Genomic DNA, 23,645 nt, shown 5'->3' with positions numbered 1-23,645 from the left:
AGTTTCGCTGCCACAAAAGCTGACGTTTTGGAAATGTTAACCTCTTGTGCTAAACGTCGCAGTGATTTGCGAGGTGAGTGCTCTAACCGAGCCCCTACTTCATCAAGCTTCCCTTCTATCAGTACACGGCGTTGTTGAACACGTTTCTTGTTCAAAAAAGATCCTGTACGTCTGACTTTATTGACAAGGTCATGAATAGTTGACCTGCTAGGAATTCGAACACCTGCAAACCGTTGTTCAAATTCTCTTCGACACCTTCTTGCAGATTAATATTTCACATACGCATCATAAAGAAAAATACGTTGTTCTAAAGTGTACTCAACCATTTATTAATACACACTTTATCACCACGAGACAACATAATTTTATTCACAACACGCGCACAGACGTCTTTCCCTCACGACAGAGCCAACTCGACTGACTGGCGCGTCAGCGGTAGCTACAGTGCTACTCTGGCGGCAGGCGCGCCAATCTTCACCCAGTCCAAGGCCGCCGTGGAACGGTCTGGCCGAGCTACGAACGCACTGTATGTATGTATGTATCCAATGCCTACCCACTTCACTTTACGTGATTCGGTTTCCGCATACTGCAGATAGATGGCAGGACTGTGACACATTTTTCTAGTTGTACACCACTTCGCCGGTCCACACTGTTATTTATATGTGTCTGTGGAGAGTTATATCGTGTACTAGGGTGAGTGTATGTGTAAGTGTAGTGTCTGAAATGACCGATGATGATGATGATTATGAAGAAGAGAGACGGGGAAACCCGGTGCCGGCACGTAGCCTACTCCTGTCGAATAGCGCCAAGGGGGCCGCCAGCCTTAACGTCCCCGTCCGACGGACGAATCACTATCAACAGTGACATATGCCTTCTCTTCATATGTATTGCGGAGAGATTTTAAATGAAAATTTCTGACCCCACCGGGAATCGAACCCGGGGCGGCTAGTCTGGAGCTAACTCGGCGGACCCTCGAATACAGAGTAGTTTCACTAAATTTTGCTGCTTTCTGTGTGATTTGGACAGTCGGGCTGAGGAGAAACTTTATTTTAGTGTTATTTAACATCGCTGTACCAACTATTAGATTATTCACTAGGTTACTTACTTACTTAATTTTGGCTTTTAAGGAACCCGGAAGTTCATTTCTATCCTCTCATAAGCCCCCAATCGGTCTCTGTCCTGAGCAAGATTAATCAAGTCTCTACCATCATATACCATCTCCCTCAAATCCATTATAATATTGTCCTCCCATCTACGTCTCAGCCTCCCCAAAGGTCTTTTTTCCTCCGGCCTCCCAACTAAACACTTTATATGCATTTCTGGATTCGCTCATATTATCGTACATTAGCCTTACATTTGGGGAAAGTGTCGGAAAAAGCCCAACCAGGTAACAACCCTAGCGGGAATCTAATCCACTTCCGAGCATAGCTCCGGATCACTTGGTAAGCATTCCTTCCACCTGAACTACGTACTGTGATCTGTAATGGATGCTTGAATATTGGAGTAAATGTGTGTCAAATTTGAGCCATTATTGAAGAGATAGAAAATGTTGCTACATACCCTTCACATTAAGTTAGGCTTACGGAAAACTTTCGAAAGATTTTAAAGAGAGAAGATCTTTCATTGGCTCACAGATACATGACATAATGCAAGACAGAGAGCTTTAAAATTTATTTGGCAATGAGAAACCAGCATGAGTGGAATTCAAGACTGTATAAAGTAATTTTCTAGGAAATGTAAGGGCTGAAATCTACAGAGAAATATTTGGAAACATGCTAAAGGCAAGTAAAATTTGGGGTGTCACATGTAATTGAATATACAGGGTGGGGCATGGGAACCAAGTGTTTTTGGAATGGCTTGTACTCGGTCATTATGAAAGGGAGAGACGTGCGGCATGTGACATTCCATTCCGTGGCTCATAGCATTTCACCTGCAGTCGGCATCGTGGAGCAGTGGACGCATGTTTGCGTATGATTGTCTTGTTATAAATGGCGAGTCGGTGACCTCAATACGGCGTGTGTTTTGCCACAGATTCAATATTAATCGCAATGATTCTGTTCCCGTGCGTGACACAATCTTATGTTGGGTTAAAAATCTTAAAAAAAAAAAAGCGCAATACTGAAGAATAATCGCCCGGCCCCCAACACAGAGTGCGTACTGCAAAAAATGTTCAGTCAGAAAAGCGATACTGCGCAGCCCAGGCCGCTCTGCTCGAAGACATTCAGCTGCTCTTGGAATCAGCAATCGTACGGTAAGACGGATTTTGCAAGGCGATTTACATTTACACCCATACAAGATAGGTGGTTTCAGCAAGATGGGGCACGGCGCATATCTCCAGAGCGTCAATGACAGTTCTTTGCCTCCTGTTTTCCAATCGCCTCATTTCGAGATTTGGTGATGTTCCATGGCTCCCTCGGTACCCTGACCTGTCCACGTGATTTTTTTCTATGTGGGTACTTAAAGGCACGTGTTTACGAGGATAATCCTCGAATATTAGATGAATTAAAGGACACAGTACGTCAACACATCACCCAAATCAACAGAGATCTCCTGGAAAGAATAGAGGTGAATTTTCGTCAGCGCCTTAAACAATGCGTCAACACAGACGGACATCACATGCCAGATGTAATTTTCCGCTCATAATTGAAATGGTATGTTCTCACAAACGTTGTTCTACCAATAGACTAAAATGTGCTGAAAACAAAAACTAACTGTTTTATGATTATTTTAAAAACACTTGCTTCCTATGCCCCACCCTGTACATATTCTATGTGCCTACTTGGGCTTTTTTTCTCGCAACCTAGGTGGTGTCAGTGATGTACATGAGAATGTTTTCATCTTGATATTGTTATCATTAGATTAGATTAGATTAGATTAGATTAGATTAGATTAGATTAGATTAGATTAGATTAGATTAGATTAGATTAGATTTATTTATTTAACCTGGTAGAGATAAGGCCGTCAGGCCTTCTCTGCCCCTCTACCAGGGGATTACAACTATAACATGAACAATAACATTACAATTAATATTAAATTTACAATTACAATTACAATTACAATAAAAATTAAAGTACGACAAGAATACCTGATTCATGAAAGCTAGACATTTTATCATAGAAGTTAAGAACAAAGAATATTTTTGTATTTACTAAATTACAAATTAAACCTACAATAACAAAATTCTATAGTGATGAAATTACCGGATATTGAGATATTTTGTGGTAGATTAAAAGAACTATTTACAAGAAACCATGTCTGAACGAGTCTCAATTACTGACCAAGTGCCTAGTAAGTTTGCGTTTGAATTGAATTTTATTTCGACAGTCCCTGATGCTAGCAGGTAACGAATTCCAGAGTCTTGGCAGGGCTATTGTGAAAGAGGATGAGTATGAGGAGGTGCGATGGGATGGTATTGTTAGTATTGTTTCATGGCGAGAGCGTGTGTTCAGATTGTGGTGGGAAGAAAGGTAAGTGAAGCGAGACGACAGGTACGAAGGAATAGAAGAGTTCAAGATTTCGAAGAGAAAGAGAAGTGAATGTAAATTTCTTTTCTTATCTAGTTTAAGCCAACCTATTGCTTCCAGGGATGGGGTAATATGATCATATTTACGAACATTGCTTACAAAACGTACACACAAATTATGAGCACGTTGAAGTTTCATTTTGTTGTCGCTGGAAAGGTCAGTCAGTAAAATGTCAGCATAGTCAAAATGGGGAAATACAAGGGTCTGCACAAGGGACTTTTTTAAGCAAGAGGGAAGATGAACATTTATCCTTTTTAGCACATGAATAATAGAATATACTTTTCTGCAGGTTTCTGTGATTTGCATGTCCCAGTTGAGATTATTATCCATGTGAATGCCAAGATTTTTTACCGAAGAACTGAAAGGGATATGCATTGTACTTACTTTAACGGGGGAAATGTCGAGGTGCTTTACAGCGTCGGTTTGCCGTTTGTGTCCTAATATGATTGCTTGTGTCTTTCCAGGATTGATATTAAGATGGAATTTCTTTGTCCATGTCACAATCGAGTCAATGTCTTTGTTCAATTTATCTATAGCGTCATTTATTCGATCTAAGCGGGAAGAGATGTAGCATTGAAGGTCGTCAGCATACAAGTGATAGTTACAATGCCTTACATGAGATGTAATATCACTGACATATATCGTGAACAACAATGGTCCGAGTACCGAACCCTGTGGTATACCTGATGTTATGTTAAACCAGGAAGAGCTTCGATTCCCGGATACAACACATTGTTGTCTTTCCCGTAAGTAGGATTCGAACCAACTCACAGCAGTCTCTGACAAATGCAGATTTCTCAATTTATGGGTGAGCAGGTCGAAATTTACAGAGTTGAAAGCTTTGCTAAGGTCAAGAAGTGTTAGTATTGTTACTTTATTAGAGTCGATTGCTTCACGAATGTCTTCTGTCACTTTAAGTAGAGCAGTGCTTGTGTTGTGTCCAGCTCTGAAACCTGACTGATACTTGTCGAATAGTTTGTGTTCGTTCATGTAGTTAGTAATTTGTCTGTGTACGATTCTTTCCAGTGCTTTTGATATGGCTGGCAGGATACTGATTGGTCTATAGTCGTTCGGGTCGGTGGGAACTTTGACTTTTGGAAGAGGAAGAACGAAAGCTTGCTTCCATATTTTAGGGAAAGTTGAAGTGATTAAGGAACTATTGAATATGTGTGCAATTGTAGGTATTACTATGTCTTGTATTTTCTGTATGAGTAATATGCTAATGTTGTCTGGCCCTTGAGCTTTCGTCTTGATGCGTCGGATGGCTTTCATTACGTCAATAGGAGTGACGTCAGTAAAATAGAATTTGTCTCGAGTTGGGGGAGCTGAGTCAGGCAAAACTGTGTCTTGTTTCGTTGTGTCGTTTAAGGTCGGGTCCTTTACAAAGTGTTCGTTCAATCGGTCAAGTGGGATGGGTATGTCTGCTTGTTCACTAGCCCTTCCAAGTCCAATGACCTTCAGATTTTTCCATAACTCGGAAGGGGTATCATGGTATGCATGAAAAAAACATTAAATTCTGGTTTATTTAACAACGCTAGTAATTGCGGAGGTTATATTAGCGTCGCCGGTATGCCGGAATTTTGTCCTGCAGGAGTTCTTTTACATGCCAGTAAACCTACTGATATATACCGACTAAGCTACCAGGCCGACGGTATGTATGAAAATGATCACCTAATAAGTTATTCGACTATTATTGGCAGCTGATTAATGACGTCCCGGTGTGAGTAAAAAGTGTGAATCTTGTAGGAAAATTTTTCAAATCACGTAAGTAAAATTATCCCATATTTCTGTATTACAACTAAGGACGTATTCACTGTAATTCTTCGTAAACCGGAATTTATGAATTCTGTACGATTATTTTAAAATCATTTTGACCGCTATGAAATTCTTCTATTTCATAGGTAGCTAGAAGTATATTTAAATTAGGCTTCATTCATGCATTTTTGTCACAAGTTTAAAAACATACCCTTAAAAAAATGGCATGTGATGGGAAATATCGGATTTCAGATTTGAATTCAGCATAGGTTAATTTATACATAATAGTCTGTTGTCATTCGAGTACAAAACAAAAGTTGAAAATTATTGTGTGGTGTTATATCATATACCAACAGAAATGTATAAATTATCTTACAAAAATAACTTAAAAGTGTTCTGAGTAGCCCTTTTCAGCCCCTTTTGTAACATGCTTAACACAACCCATCCTCAACTTCAACTTTAGATCAATTAAAATTTTCTTCTTGAAGCATCTACTGAATGTGTATTCACAGATAGGTTTGGAATTTTGCACAAGTAATAAAAGAGAATAAAAGACATATTCATAGAGTATACTGTGCTATTAAATTGCTGTTAAAATTATGCCTATCTTCGGTCCCTATCCTGAGCTATATTACTCCAGTCCCTACCATCATATCCCATCTTCCTGAAATCCGTTTTAATATTATCCTCCCATCTACGTCTCGGTTTCCCCAAAGGTCTTTTCCCTCAGATCTTCCAACTAACACTTTATATGCACTTCTGGATTCACCCATACGTGCTACATGCCTTGCCCATCTCAAACGTCTGGATTTAATATTCCCAATTATATCAGGTGAGGAATACAATGCGTGCAGTTCTGCGTTCTCCTGTAACTTCATCCCTCTTAGCCCCCAAAATTTTCCTGAGCACATTATTCTCAAACACCCTTAACTTTTGTACCTCTTTCAAAGTAAGAGTCCAAGTTTCACAACTATAGAGAACAACCGGTAATATAACTGTGTCATAAATTCTAACTTTCAGCTGTTTCGAGAGAAGACTGGATGATAAAAGCTTCTCGACCGAATAATAACAGGCATTTTCCGTATTTAGTCTATGTAATATTAGACTTACATGAATAAAAATATTTTATGATTTTCTGCACGCACAAAATTTTTGAGCTGTGGATTTTTATACTTCAAATTTCAAATAACGTATTTCGTAATGTACAAATACTATCTTTTGCGAGCATTATTGTGTTAGAGCCAATCATGTGTTGAGAGTGATGTTCCTAAAGTTTTACAATTTTCACGGATTCTTTTGAGATAATATCACGTACTATTTTCAAGATCAACCTACTCTTTATCCTTTGCCATATCAAGATGGACAAGGGCTCATATCTTGAACTATACTTTTATACTTTCAGGCTGAAAATTATAAAGAGTTCTCAAACTTGAAGAAATCACATCTCAACACACGATTCGAAATACCAACACCCAGAAAGATAAAAATTTCATTAAAAATCTTACCTCCAGCAGACTCCTTGTCCAGACAATGAACGAGTTCTTTTCCACAATTCTCCACGAGGTAGAACATCAACTTCATCTTTCCAGAAGTGAATATGGGAGTCAGGTTTACACGAAGATGCTTCCATCTCTTTCCCTTTTGCATGAAGAGCATCCGTCCAAACACAGGATCCACACTTTTGTCCACTTCTGCGACGTGATTAATGAAGAACTGCGAGTCCTGCACAATTATTTTCTTCACAAGATCCAAGTCGTTGACGATTAAGACTGGGTTGTCGAAAGCGAATATTCCAACATATGGTTTGTCTTTGTGCTCATCATATATATTCTTGAGCCTACTGGCTATATCGATCTTCTGGAAGAACACCTCTTTTAGATTTCCTACAAATGGTATAGGCTTTATATATGGGATGCCGAGCTTTCTCCAGAAGCTGAAGTTTCGTGTGAGGTAGAAGTATGCACTCGTGAAGATGACCGTTAAAGCGGTAACCAGAGTCAGAGTTATCGATCCCAGAAAGAAGAACATCGTCGTGAAGATTAATTGACTTTGTAGAGTACAATGAAAATTGTAGTCTATCTGATAAGAATTGAAATTGTAATAATGCGGTAATTAATAGAATTAAATATTGTGAACTAAATTCCGTTTTAAAATTTAAAAAAAAAAATAGTCAAGTGAAATGGTTATATTATTAGACAAAGCGAAACAAAAAACTGCGTAATTCTTTTCCGGACAGTGGTATTTATAACAACGCTTACTTCGATTAACTTTCTCCCCACTCCGTTCACATCTGTAGTGACTTGTATGTAAGTGGTGAAACCTTTACTCTTTCTTGTTGATCTGTTTCGTACGAATCTTTGGATAAGATATGAATGACATGTCTAACATTATTAATATAAGGGTAAGCTTGCACTGATCCGTGCCGTATGCACCGCAAAACTCCATGAATGCCAATGTCCGAGATTCCTCCGCAACCATAGTGGGATTTTCTTTCGTTTTGATACCGATTCTTCGGGACGAGGAGGACGAAACTCAAATGAATGTGCGCATACAAGAAGGTGACTTCTCTAAAAAGGGTAAGTTTTCAGGAGAAGGTTAAAACTAATTTGTATTTGTACTTAATGCAAATAAAATTCGTTGCTTCAGAAAGGCAGGCATTAGGCCTACCATTGTCTATTGACATGTTGTAATAAAGAAGTTGTGCAATAAGACATGTGACTACAAATCAGTTTTAACCTTCTCCTGAAAACTTGACCTTTTGGAGAAGTCATCGTCTTGCATGCGCACATTCAAATACAACAGAGAAATATCTAAAAGTTGATGCTCATTTGCTCATTATGCGACTTATGCGTCTCGTAATAATTAAGTTCTTGGTATTGTTATGAATGATATTATTTATTACAATGCATGTTTTTAAACTATTCCACAATGACATACGCCTCCATAAATAAAATCATTTAATATTTGAAACTATTCCACAATGACATACGCCTCCATAAATAAAATTATTTAATATTCATCCAAATAACATTAGCTTTAATTTTCTGCATTATACACAAACCAAATTAATGTTAACTAGTGTATGACAAATGATTTTATGAACTGGAACGCTAAGACTTAAATGATGACGCGCTTTTCACTAAAGCCAGTGACTACCTGCGTTACTCTCCTGAGCCCTGGAAACTTCTTGAAATTTGAAAAGAAATATTAGAAATAATTGTTGTTGTTTAGTCAATTGTTCGCAGACAGGTCTGAAGCTCACAAGTGATACCAACGAGATAACATTATGAGGCAACTGGGCCAGGATATATTTATACATAAAATAATTAATTTCTTCGAAACTATTCCCTGGATTCATAAAGGTCAGCTCATTTGAGTTCTATTATGTATTACTATCATCATCATCATCGGTCATCATATCCTTCCATTCACTAATAAACAGTTGTCTGTTTCAGTCTCTGTCAAAGTGGACGTCTTGCGTTTCTCGCCTAAGGATCTGCCAAATATTCTTTTGCCTCTATGTTGACACTGGAAAATAACGGGTATGTATTTGTCTCTTGTCATTTTTTAGACTTGTATCTTCTTCGTTTTATGGTATATATTCCTTTTCTTTTAAGACACCGGAGGATAACACGCGTCGGTAAATTTTTCTGTCATTCTTAACATATGCAGCATCTAATTTATTTTGTATTTATTCTCTGTCTGTGTGACACTGGAGGATAACTCTTGGTTATTTCTCTTCTGTCATTTTTTAGATATGCAGCACCCACTTCATTTTATATTCTTTTTCTTCTGTGCGACACTGGGGGAAAACGCGTGGACATTTGTCTTATGTCTTTCTTGAGATAAGCAATATCCGCCGTCTTTTGTATTCCTTTCTTCTTCTATGTTCACACTGGAGAATAACGGGGAAAATTTTAGAACATGGATTGCACCTTCCATCCCCTCCCCAAGTCACTAGGGGACGGTGGGAATTATGGGTAATGAAGGGTGGGGGGCATGCCAACATAAGCTGTGAAGGGAAAAAATTACCTGCTAGAGGGTAATTTCCCTTTTCCTTTCCCTCCTGTCTTCTCTCTCTCTCTCCTCTTTTTCTTCCTCTCTCTCTTCATCTCTTCATCTCTTCATGGGGTGGTATTCTGTTCTTCTATGTCCTTGTTGTATATGTTGTTATTCTTCTTCATGTGTTCATCTTCATTGTTGAATCCTCTAGTCCTCAGCAGCCGGAATCCTCAACAGTCTCTCTGGAGAACACGTGTTCTTGGTAGAAAAAATTCGGAACTCGTATATATGTTCACGAAGAAGAAAAAAGTGCAACATGCGGGTTGCAAGTGTCAATCATCAAGAATAAATTAATGTGTAGACGTGATGGTATTTAAGATAAATCATCATGTAAGCAATATTTTTTCGCTTGTAATAATGTTGAGGGATATATATGTTATAATGAAGCGATTTTAAGTTGTATTTTAAGTGCCTAAATTAATGTAAATTCATGCGACTAGATGGCGGGCGGGCGGGTGAGTGAGTGAGTGAGTAAAGGAGCGTTGAGTTAACGGGACTTAAGCCACGAAAAGCCAATCAGAGAAAGAAGGGGTGGCGAAATTAACAGGTGACGCTGGACATCTTGGTGTGGCGACAGTTTTGTGCCGACGTGCGAAAGGGTTGGATGTGCGACTGTGTTACTCTACCAGGAACATGGAATCGTTCGTCGATATTTTCGCCGTGCATAACTTTAGGAGCGATATCAGTAATTTGATGCGGTTTTTGCAGCAGAAAGGGTTATTAGCAAGTACGTACACTTGCCCTAAATGTGGTGGCGACATGAAATTAACTTCGCGCACAGATACTGGTGATGGGTTGTCAAATGAGCATCATGTTTTCCAAAAGGCACTTTTCAGTGCCCGACATCCCTCGTCAGGGCTTGCAGCCCCGACACCCCGCTTTTTTCGTCATGTGCTACACGTCGGATCATCGGCGCGATGTTTACGGAGATCGTCAGTGGCCGCCATGATGTTTCGAGGTGGCGCGTGTCTCGGACGGAGCGAGATGAAGCGTGAGAACGCGAGAGAGGGAGGAGTCTGCAAGGAAAGTAGCTAATTGCATGGTAGGTGCGGTGGGGGTAGAGGGGGAAGGGTGCAATCCATGTTCTGGAGTTTAGCCGAATAACGCGTGGGTATACTTGGCTCGGAAACATGACGGCCTCTCTTCTTGGAATAGGTAATCTCTCATAAACCCCCATCCTCTACTCAACCCCTAGTCGCGTGGCAGAAATACAATAGATCCCAGCATTGCCAAATCTAGTAGTCATTGCCTCTACCTGTTGGGTTTCATCCATTCTAAGTGTCTTTGTCGACGTGTTGTTTTATACCGTTGTGCGCTTCAATATATCTAATTTATTCCGGCCATGATTAATGAGTGTTGGAGCAGATGATCCGCAGCCAGGCCTCCTGATACACCTGAAGATCCAGGACCATCACGACAAGAACAATAAATAACACCGTCGAAGAAAACAGAATATCTTATTTGCAGAGGAGCGTAGCTAAGAAAACAAAGTGTTAAAATTGTGTCTAACGTTAGAAATTCTATCCATAAAGTAATCGAAAGTTCAGGCAGTTTAATAAGTATAAATCTTAATCACTTAACATCGGACGCAACCGGCGGAGTTGGATATATGGGCATAGAAATTAAGAATTACGGTTCACCAACTGAAGAGAAAATAAACAAATTATAACAGAATTCGGTAAGATAGACGATTTTATACGTGATTTACTTCGCCGAACAGTTTGTGAACAGCACGCGAAAGAGATATCGCCAACAGCAACACCGTCCTTAGCAACCTAAATAATGACATTATTCACAGCAGTGCTTAAAAGTTTTCTAACTTACAGCAGTGAATTAAATGCTTTTAAATCACTCTACATGACAACCAACATATTAGCAATAGTAAAATGAATATATATGAACTTCTTCGCCAACAACACAGTACAAAGAAAAGCCCTACAATTTAAAATTAAATTTACATACCAGTAATGAATAAAATATTGTATAGCATACTAGAGTAAACAGATTTTATGCATTCGTGGAAATTATCACCCAAGGGGAAGCTGATAAAATCTAACTTTACTCTTTTGTACTATAAATTCTATAACTATTCAATGATCACAGTTTCAGAAAATTTTACCGGCGCAACATTCTTAATTAAGTATAAAATTCTGGAACTTCAATAACATGAGAATTTAACACTTATTATAGAAGTCTGCATTTTTTTTTTTTTGTTTATTTAGGCAAAACATGTTAGTGAAAATATAAATATAAAGTGTTTTTAAAATAAGTTTGTTCATTTTTATACCAATTTTGTTTTAGTAATTATAAATTAAGGTATATTTACAAAGATAATATAGTCTTTCTGAAAATCGCGGTTTCACGGAACACAGTTTGAAAAACGTTCGCAAATCACAATGACTTCAAGAATTGGCAACTCGGCTAAGGGTTTATCCCTTGCGCGTGCCTGCAGTTAACTGGTAAAGGGGATGAGGGAAGGTCGTCATGTTTTCGTGCGAAGTATATTTGTCTTCTGTATTCGTGAGATAAGCAACACCCACCTTCTTTTGTATTCCTTTTTTCTGCTACTTTCACACTGAAGAATAGCGCGTGGGAATTTGTCTTCTGTTATTCGTGAAATAAGCAACACCGACCTTCTTTTGTATCCCTGTTTTCTTCTATGTTCACATGGAGAATAACGCATGGGTATAAGCCATGAAACAAACAAACCAATAACATAACTGTTTCAGAGAATGTTTAAAATTATGGTTCTTTCAAATGCTTTGTTATACTTATGTAACATAAAATAAATGTGTCTATTCAGAATAGAATAGGCCATGAAACAAACAAAAGCATAACATAACTGTTTCAGGGAATGTTTAAAATGATGGTTCTTTCAAATGTTTTGATCACTGCCTGCTGGATCGCATCTTATGGCTGCGTAACTGCCTGCTCATTCCTCTTTCTTAGCATTGAGTTTCGCGTGGAGCATTATTGTCCAGTATTCTCAGCAAGTAACTGTATTTGATTTAGGTGTGCTAAGTGTGCAGAGTGAATTATAATTTTTCAATTTGAAGTCTTAGAAGTAATTACAGTGTATGTAAGTAATTGTTTATTAATTATATGATTTTTTCTATGAAATATGTTGGAAGTAAGAATACTCGAATTAAAATAAATTCAATTTAATGTTGTTTTCTAAACAAGATTTTTGTATAGCAGATATAAAACTTTGTTTCCTAAACATAATAATATTAATTATAATATATTTAAAATGGTGTAAGTTTTTCTACAAGATCTTAATTAAGCTAATTTCTTGTCATTTTAAGTGTAATTTATATTATGTCATCCATGGTATTACAGCAACATGAAGTGGAAAGGATCAAAACACTGTAGCTCGTAAAATACATTGTATTATAACTTAATATTTCCAAAGGTATGGGGTAAATTATCTGTTTGCAGCATTTTACTCAGCATTTCTTTTCGGGGAGGGGAAGAATTTTTTTTATGAGTGCAACATTTATCACACTTCAAATGGGCCTTTTTATATAGGGAAAGTTACTTTCTGGCAATATTGAACTTAATAGAACATAGGCCTAATGTCTGTATAACATTTCCGTGGACTGAAGAAACTGCTATTTTACAAGTTTTAAGTTCAGTATTAATATTATTACATATTAAGCATTGCGGAAGGATCCGGACACCTTGGGCCATTGTTTCTCTCTAAGCCCTTGTCTTTTCTGGAGCTTAAGGACGTCGTAACAATAGTTATTTTAGGGTACTTTGCATATACTGATAATGTTAATAGGGGTGGGCACTATCCTAACGGAAAAGTAACTTTTTTCATTACTCGCACATAAACGTTGATTGAGTAGGCAGTGTAAGCAGCCATAAGATGCGATCCAGCAGGCAGTGGCTTTGATATGCAAGAGAAATGTGAGTATTCATATGGAGTAGACCATGAAACAAACAAAATAATAACATAAATCAACAATCACTCCTTTTCAATCCTGAGTTTAAAACTGTTCATCATGGCAATGCTTTCCGAAAGGGAAACGATAGAAATCCTAATGATGGCTGGTTATGATGACAGAAAGAGAAATCAACAAAAGGTATGTAATTTATTTAATGAGATATACTCAAATAAGAACATAACACAGTCAACAGTTTCAAAAATAGTAAAAAAAATTAATGAAACAGGAATTGTCAAGAATAAACCAAAAGCTGGAACACCAAAAACAATTACAAGTGATGAAAATGTCCTTGATATGATGTTATGCATTGAAGAAGATCCTCGTAAATCAACTAGACAGGTGGCACTTGAATATAATGTCGGTCATGTATCAGTATGGAAATGGTTGAAATCAGAGAAATGGCATACATATAACATTCATCTTGTGCAAGAGTTAAATGAGGATGATTTTGATAGAAGGAAAGAATACTGTGAAACAATGATTGGGAAGATAGATCAGAACCCACATTTTGTGAAGTGTGTCATATTTTCAGATGAAGCAACCTTCCCTCTACATGGTGCCGTCAATTCCCCTATTGGATGGCAAAAGCACAGTAAGCTTACACAAAAAAAAAACTCAATGTCTGGGCAGATTTAGTGGGAAGCAGCAAAATTGGTCAGTTTTTTATAGACGGATATTTGAACTCTGATAAGTACCAACAGCTTCTGCATGATGATGTTATCCCAGCTTTCAGACAGTTGTTTCCTGGTGTGTGTCAAGGGAACATCTGGATTTAACAAGATGATACCCTCCACATTATGGGAGAAGAGTAATGGATTTCCTCAATCAAATGTTCCCTGGTAGATGGATTGGAAGAAGAAGACATATTGAATGGCCAGCTAGATCACCTGGTCTCAAACAATTGGATTTATTCCTGTGAGGTTCTTAAAGTCCATGGTGTATCGTGATAGACCGAACATTATTGAAGACCTGAAATTAAGGATTAGTAATGAGATGGAACTGATCACTCCTGAAACTGTGAGAAAGTCAATGGATTGGTTTCGTGATAGACTGAGGCAATGTTTCACCGTGAATGGTTCTCATTTTGAACATTTGTTATAATTTTAAACATTCTTTGAAACAGTTATGTTATTGTTTTGTTTGTTTCATGGCCTATTCCATATGAATACACACATTTATTATGTGTTACATTTTCAGAGCATTTGAAAGAACCATACAATTTACAAGAGAGTATTCATCATTTATGCTACGTCAAACTTCTATTTGTATATAAAATTGAATGGAGATTTCAAATATATAAAATTTAATATAAGGTGTCATTTAAAGAAGTTTTATTTTTTTGCCACATTGTGTACATGAATCAATACTTTTGTGAGACCCAAGCCATAAGTTTTAGTTAGATATCTCCAACAATTTTTGTTTTTTGGTATGTTTTATATAATTAATATATAAAGAGTTATTAGCAATATTCCATACTTAATTAACACACTGTGTAAGTTATAGACCATAGGTAATAATGATAGTAGTATTCGAATAAAAAAATACGAATTATTCGATTCTTGTAAGTTCTCGAAATATATCTCGAATCGTGAACAAGTATTCGAATACTTTACTCAGATGGTAGATGCTGCGAGAAGTGAAGAATGAGAACAGAAAGAAACAGTATAGAGGGGAGATTCTCGAGATCACCGATGGCTCATCAATCGTATACATTCGGCTAATCTCGACAAATATGACGTACTTGCGTGCAATAAAAACTTGCTCCAGATCGTCTTTCTCTGTCCCACCTCCCCCCTCTTTCTTTCTCTCGTCAACATCTTTATCGGAAGTTGTAGATAGCAACAGCATGTGATTAGAGTAAAAAAAAAAATGTAAACTCCTATGCTTGCACAAGACACTGCTGTCACTGCTATAGTTATCGCTGTCATGCTGGATGTTGAATAAGAGAACCGAGAAGCGACAACTACTCGAGAACAACAGAAGTGAGTAATGAAATCGTTATTCAAATGTTAATACAGTAGTATTCGGGAACTTTATTCGGATAAATGTTTCGAGTCTTCATATTATTCGAGAACAAATTATTCGATTCTGCCCATCACTAATAGGTAGCATGATTCTTCCATAGCACTGGTGGGGTTGAAATACGGAGGTTCTCCCATACATCTTGTAAATAAATAATATTCCTTCCTGATCACATGAACAATCGCAAGTAGGCTGTGTTCTTTATGCTCGACCATGCCGAAATGTAGTAATTATACACCTGGTAGTAGCCCTTTAATGCACCTCATTAAAGTACACCTATTCATTATAATTCAGTTGTTCAGCCATTGAGAAATCACCATTGTACCATTATAAAACCGCAAGTGTCGATTATTCTCGGATATGCAGTCGAAAGACAATTAGCGAAAAGTCACGGAGGCTGGAAATCCAATACTGTCGCAGAAGGTTATGTTCCGTTACTATAATAATTAGCGTTAATTGCAAATAATATTCAAATAAATTCAATTTGTCATCTCGTTTTTCAATTCTAAACCAATTTCCAGGTTATATCAAGACTAATGTTCATGTTATTCTCTAGATTATATCAAGGTCAATGACATTCGTGCCACGGAAAAAAATCAATACTTTCGCGTCTGCGCACATCTCACAATTCAAGTCAGTTCCGCTCTTCACTTAGATAACCATAACATGAATACTTATGAATAATTTCAAGTTAGAAATATGGTTGAGCATAAAAAGTCGTATGAAACTTGCCTATAATGGTAATTAAGAAGCTCGTATGAAAATTATGAAACTCGCTTGCGCTCGTTTCGTAAACAAACATACTCGCATCTTAATTACTACCATTATAGGCTCGTTGCATAATGTACTATTATTTATTACACAAAATGTGATTCTGAGTCTTGTAAACACGCTACAAAAGGGAAACTTTTGAAAATCTATAGTTAGAGAAATTAAATTATACATAAAATAAGATAACATAAAATCAAACCCTTCGATTGTATTGGAATTTGTTATGTAAATACAGTATATTTAGTCTTTTCTTTAAACTGTCAAAAGTTTCAAGATGGAATGTTAAAAGTAAACTATAGTAGTTATAAATCAAAATACAACTCACCCCGAAGCGGAACGGCTCCTTCGCCTAACTGCTCACGGCCGGCCGCATTTAATTGCCGGAAGGCTGACACACCGATTCCTTCCCATAAATGTCTCTCTTTCCGTTAGATGTTTACATAAAGTACAGGCAAGCACCAAAATAAAAGTAAATTCCGCCGTTATCAACCAAGCTCCGACTACAAAGACTTCCAGACAAAAAATATGCTATTTAATTAATAAAATTTAAGAATTAAATAATGGAAAAATCAATAATTCATGGTATTGTATACCATGTCTTACAAGGTCCATCCCAGTGTTTTCATGCAGAAGAAACAAAAAATTGTTTTTAATAACTTCTATACAAACTTAAAGAATATTAATTAACTGTTACGACTGATAGGGAAAATATGTCTACAAATACGTATTTTTGAACATACTAAATGCTGGGTAACTTTCGGTGTTGGACCCTGGACTCACGTCACCGGCATTATCACCTTCATCTCATTCAGATGCTAAATAACCTAAGATGTTGATAAAGCGTCGTAAAATAACCTAGGCCTACTAAAATAAAATAAAAACATACTAAATGCATTTCCTATAATATTATTTTGTTATTTAGTTTATACCCTTGATAATCCGAAGTCTTTATAAAGTGTGACAGAAAATAATTGTGTGCATGGTTAAGGAATATAATCTATGGAGGGAATCAGACTACACTAAATATGAATAACGAAACCTTGGGTGAGAAAAGGGCTGTGCCATTTCTGGGGAGGGAATCAGAACCTAATTTTTTGGAGCAAATCTATGTTGCCCGGTACTAGCGCCCTGACCGTCCATCTAGACCAGCCATGGAGAAAATGTGACTCGCGAGCACATTGTGGCTCGCAATGATAGCTCTTGCTTCCTCTCCCTCAACCCCCACCCTCTCATTCACTGGAGTCAAACTCCGTTCCATTTGTATTTGTCTCTGATCTGCGAGTGGCGTATCGTCGCAATGTTTCTCTCGAAATCATATATCTCTACAAAAACAAAAGTTTCAAGTAGGATGGGAGGATGCATATTTTTGCTGCCAATATGATGAGAATATTAAATATATGATTTGTTCACAAGTATTACGAGGAAAACGGATATATAACATAAAATGGCATTATACTACATGTCACTCACGAAACATTAAAAGGTTAAGTGTTGTTATTATTATTGTTATTGTTATTGTTATTATTATTATTATTATTATTATTATTATTATTATTATTATTATTATTATTATTATTATTATTATTATCTCTGTACGTCGATCTTTTTTCAGCAGATCTACGAATAATGCGGTTAGATCTTCAATTTAACTCACAGATTTACAATGTGATGTTAAATGAAACCTAAATGTAAGGACTTGACAAATGTTGAACTTTTCAAATCTTTGCCAAAAAATAAATATCCGAAGCTTCGTTCTTTCGCTTGCACTGTTGAAACCATGTTCACTACAGCTTACGTTTGTGAAAAATTATTGTCAATAATGAAAATAGTATAAACGAAATTTAGATCACGACTGACAGACAAATACCTTCGTGATCAACTACGACTGGCAGTAAGTGACATAATTCCTGATTTTGAAACTCTGTCACAGAGACATTCTGAAGACAGTTGTTTTTAGGTTGTGATAATGTGTCCTATGTTTTCTTGTTCATTTCTTTCTTCGTTACACGTACTAAATATTAGTTTGTAACCTTGTACTGTACAAAATTATATTGAAGTGCTTTACGTAAGGAAAATGAAAATCCGTTACTCGTAAGTCAGACAGTTGCTTCACTTCTTCTTCAGGTGTTCGCCTCCCTCCATAGGTGCTATGCACGTTTCAGGTTACACAGTGGCTCTGCGCATGATCGCATTTTCGCCACGGCTGATCTAGACGGAACGGGTTCGTTCCACGGCCAAGTCGTGATGGAATTTGTGGTGGACGAAGCAGACATTGCATAGATTTTTCTCGTGGTACTCCTGTTACCTCTATCATTCCTCCAACACTTTCCACTTCCCCCTCATTTCATCTGTTATCCGCAATAGTAAAAATAGTCTGGAATGTACTCTTAGGGGTAATACGGGTTACCGATGCTGATAGAGGAAGGGGTTGGGGATCCGAGCCCCTGGAGCTCATCAGGCTATTCGCATGCAAAGAAGAATTGGCTCTATTAGGTGCTGAGGAAGGATGACCCACCTGTCAGCGCCGGAGTCATGAATGCCATCCAGACCGCCTGTCGGATTTGGATAATCATCGCATGTAAGGGAACACAAAGGGCCAAACCGTGCGTAAGTATACGGACCCGTCCCGTGTCCAGCCCACGTAAAAGCCAAGCCAAGAGAAAACTATAATGTACCTTTAACACATGATGTATGTGTTTGAGCAAGCTCACAGCTGCCAGTGCCACCAGCGCGTGACCTTGGATCATTAAAGGTTCCGAAATTAAATGTGACAGGTAAACCAATTATACAAATATCTCCGGATATAATAAATATTATAGACCTACGTCCCAAAAGGTTTGATTACAATCTCTTTTCATATTTTATTGCTGATTTTCACATTCTCAGGAAACACTAATCGCATTTAGTATAATGGTAATTTTATCTATATTTATTTGTCGTTATGACGATATGCTATATGCTTTTAAAAAAACTGATTGTAACATCGTTGAGGCATGTTTCGCAAAATCCTATAGTTCCAATAATCGCCACAGCCATACTGTAAATGATAGACTATGAATATTATATTGCAGCAGATAGCTGTTTATTATATTTATTAATTCATTCATATATAATTTTCCGCCTAAAGGCAGGCCTTTCACTGCAAATCCAGTATTCTACAATATTTTCTATTTTCTTTCATCTTCTTTGTCTCTGCATATGATCCATGTAGCCTATCTTAATGTGTCTATTATCTGATATTTTCTTCTGCTCCGAATCCTTCTCCCGTTTACCATTACTTCCAGTGCATCCTTCAGTAGGCAGTTTCATTATAAGTATAAACATTTCAAATAAAAAACTATCGCAGATTTCACCTTTTTACACTCAATAATTTTTCATGTCCTATATTTTATTTTCAAAATGATTCTTCTTTAGTATTTGTACGTTGTGCATTTACCTTTCAACAATTTTAATTTGAAAAGGAGATCAAAATCTGATTTTTGACAGTATCAAAGTTCCATTTGTAGTACCATTTCGCTGGTAATCTAAGTTTTGTTCAACTAAATAATGATCAGAGTAAATATTATGACCCTGTAAACTCCGACATTTAAAGACAATTTTTTTCTTTTTTATGAGTTAGGACAGGCATGCCAGAAATGCGGCACTGATTGTGCATTTATGTGCGCGGATCGCGGGTCTGTGCCGACTGCATCATTCAGGCGTTGCTCTTATCCGTTCTTAGCTGGAGGGGTGTACAATAATCTATTCTGCGCTTCTAGTGTTGGATTAAATAGGCATTTGGACATTATAAACACACTTAGCAGTTATTATTAGTGTCTACATTTGATACTTGTAATATAAGAAACATTAGGCTTACTCAGCCTACTTAGTGGTTTGTAAAGCATAATTTATTAACAAGATTTTTATATAGTATTTTAAGAAAAAAAATATTGCAGTAATTTCGAAACAACAAAAAAACGAACACAGTATTTCTTTTTACGAAGTAGGTTCCTAATTATTTTAAAGTAATAGACCCTACTTTTTCATTTTTCGTCAAGCATTATTATTACCATTGGTACACAAATGTTGAAGAAAATATTATACTCCCAATTAATTACATGCAGTAGGATATTGTGAAGTTTTTACACTGAAATTATTTCCTTGCTGTATGTCAATATAAATTAACATTAATATTAATCAATGATATAAATTAAGCTTAGAATTTAAATTCACATATAGTTTTTATTTGGAAAACTTTTGAGAGCAAGTATCGACAATTTGGGAGCGTTACTGAAAGAAATTAAAAGTGTAGTTAACAAGCTGTGAAGCGACGACATTCTCTTTATGTCAGATTTAAAGATTTATTAATGTAAGTATATTAACATAATATAGTGACATGAGATGGAAAATTTGCCTTTATATGTTTTTCTAGAAAATGTTTCCTTCTTGCAAATAGTTGCTTTCTGCGCTCCTTACAACCTCAAGAACCTCACATGATTTCCTCGTTATATTCACATCACTTATCAGCTTATAAAATGAAAGTCGTAAGTTGCCTAACCTTTGATGGCTGTGTTAGTACAGACTGCAAAACAACGTCATTGTCAAGTTTGTTTTGTATTAAGAAATAAGCGCTGACGAATATCATATTTTGAGAACTTTACAAATGTGATCTAAACTGTCACAAGACTATTACCTCGACATGGGCTGATGAAAGCCTTTCATTTGAAAATAATTATTGTTGGCTGAGGAAAACATAATATTATGTTATATGATCCTTGATTCCTCTTCGTTATATCTGTGGACTCCTCATTTTATTTTTCATAACGCATTCACAGTCACAGCTCAGTCAGCACCCATACTGATCTGTGTTACTGAAACAAAAGCTGGTCTGCTACTCCGGGTACTGTACACCATGGGTACTGTACAGCCCTGACGCGCTCCCCTCCAACCTGATTCACTCTCTCCAGGTAGGGGAATAGGAACTGCACATCGCACAGAGACAGCTGCACAATGTGCGCGACTGGACAATGTGCAGGGTTTTGGAATGCCTGAGTTAGGAGATAATCTGTGTCTGTTATAATCCCAAGACAATGAATTAATGAATTAAATGAAACGATTAATGATAATATTAAGACATTAAATTAATGAATTAAATGACACTCTATCCCTGACCACTCATTTTTGATTAGCGATGCACGAGAAGAATTGATAACAACGCATGCTAAGTTATGTGTTATAATCTCTCTCTTAGCGAAAATCATAACTTGGTGACAGAACACAGCAAAGGAATCGATAATTGGAGGACTTGAATCACATTTTTATGAAATTCATTTATGAGCAGTCTGAATCTCTGAAGGTATATTCATCTTTGTGCATGGAAAAGACTCCAGTCGGCGGAGATGTAAGGTGCAAAACATGGGATTGAATTACTGGTTGAGTGCAGAAAGATCCGGAATCCAGGACTGAGGTCCTTTCTGCACTGAAAATTTGGCTATCAACTGTTCCACGCATCGCGTATATTTTGGTTCTGTTAGGAATTTCAAAATGCAAGATGTGCAAGAAACAGATATGATAGATTTTTATTCATGACGGTCATCACTAGAACCCGGATGTTATATGTATAATTACATATTCTGTTCCTATATGTAGCTATAAGGAAAACTAAAGTGTCGACGAATCACACCAAAGGGATCATTATTCCGAAGTTTTTATGTTACATATTTGTACATATTGTGTTAAATAATAAATATTTCGCCATATATTACATATTTAACATATTTTGAAAGATATTGCGTATTTTGAAAGAATACACATTCTTTTCACCAATTTTCCCTCGTAAGTTATACCTTCGAAAATTGTTTGTAAAATTTATCCCTTCGTGTCTAATGCATAAAAATAACTTAATAATTGAAAATAATAATGTGTTCTGTCAAAAAATGAACATCTCTTTCCCAAGATAACAGTTTGTATATCCCTTAAGAAGTAACAGTAAAGTAGGAACAAATAGAAATGCGAAGAGTAAGTCATTGACTCATTGTACTGCTACCGCGGTGAAAGGCAGGATGAAAACTATCCTGTGAGTATGACCGTTTGGCACAAACATCACCAATCAGTTGCTGTGAAAGGAAACAGTAGTTCTTTTAGTTTTCTTGAGAAGCTTATGCTGACATCAGGTGATACTGCTAGCTAGTCTGCTGCTATGGCGGCTGTCGCATGCGACTTAGCATCCAAGTTAAAAAAAATTGGATTTCAATTGGTGATGCCTTCACTAGTGCTGGTAAAATCGTGCTGTGCAAAGTGTGTGGCTAACGCATTGGGTGCTCCATAAAGTCACAATTATACAATAGTGAGAAATAAAAAACCGCGCTCCGCCTAAAAAACAAATTCTTCTTATACAAGTGGTGCTGAAACCTTCTTCTTAATAAAGATTCGTGCATGGCAATGGTAGCTGCAAAAATATACCATGATATAAACTTGGAATACCAAAGTTTCAAGTATTTCTATGCAAATACTGCGACTTCAATATTCCCCATGAATAATTAATACGGAAAAATTATTTGAATTTCTGCTACACTGACACAATGGAAACGATTAGAGTTAAACTTGGTTTTTCTTTTATATCTCAAAACTGTACTGAAGTGACTCAAGTTCTTTCTATAACCTTCGATTAAAATATTATGTAACCTGAAAATTGTTACGGAATTTGGCATAACAGAATACTTTAGTTCATAACATTTTAGTGAATAACATTTTTTCTAGCAAAACACAGTTTGGACGTTGTCCAAGAAACCAACGTTGGATGCGCAGTTGCAGGTAATAGCCCTAACATCAGGAAACGTAGGGAGAGGAGATATCTTCTGGGACTGGAGAATAGCTCTTACAGCCAGCGTTTCTGGCGCGTGTCCTTGAGTAAAAAGACAGTCAGTGAGCATTTTTTGCCAGTGCAGCTGAGAACGGAACCACGCAACACGTCACGTCAGCAATCTGCCAATCACAGTTGTTGTCAGTTTTATTGCCCACTGACTCCTTCAAAGATAAGATACTGGCACTTTGTATTTATGGGATGTGTCCTTAAATACACTGTTCAGTAACTGGTATCTATTGCCACTTTGGCTGAGAATGGTACCACCTCCTAAACAAAAGTGACATCAGCAATCTGCCAATCACAGTTGTCTGCTTTCTCGCCCACAGACTGCGGCAAAGATAAGATACTCGTTCTCAACGTTCCCATTACTTATTTCACAAGCCAGAAACGGTGGCTTTGGTTATACAAAGTAAAGGATCCATCAAACGTGTTTCCCTTTTCCCGCCTCTACACTGTATATGATTAAACATAAACGCAACGCTGAGAAAAATGATGTTTCTGCATTTATCGTATGGCGCAGAAATCTTAGAACCCACGACGCCGAATACCGTTAAATTATTAAGTCATACACAGAGTGATGTAGGAAGAATAGTAAATAATTTAAGGGATAATAGTATGGAGTATTATGAGCCAAATAATTCATGTAAATATGTGTCCAAATTTCAATGGGTGTGGAGATACAGCTGTTTGAATATTACTTACAACAAGCTTTACAAA

At 37.0% G+C, this 23,645-nt stretch overlaps 1 protein-coding gene across 1 annotated transcript in view; it reads right to left on the bottom strand.

Annotated features, from left to right (window-relative positions):
- The window catches only part of LOC138711625 (uncharacterized), a 79,589-nt gene extending 72,098 nt beyond the window's left edge, over window positions 1-7,491 (bottom strand). Inside the window, exon 1 of the mRNA XM_069842759.1 lies at window positions 6,785-7,491. Within this exon, the coding sequence (XP_069698860.1) occupies window positions 6,785-7,307 (523 nt within the window). The 5' untranslated portion in view covers window positions 7,308-7,491. The remainder of the gene's footprint in view (window positions 1-6,784) is intronic.
- Between the last annotated feature and the right edge of the window lie 16,154 nt (window positions 7,492-23,645).

The sequence above is a fragment of the Periplaneta americana genome, chromosome 13 (assembly GCF_040183065.1).
Source record: "Periplaneta americana isolate PAMFEO1 chromosome 13, P.americana_PAMFEO1_priV1, whole genome shotgun sequence".
NCBI lineage: Eukaryota > Metazoa > Arthropoda > Insecta > Blattodea > Blattidae > Periplaneta > Periplaneta americana.
This window is presented reverse-complemented; position numbering and strand designations above follow the sequence as displayed.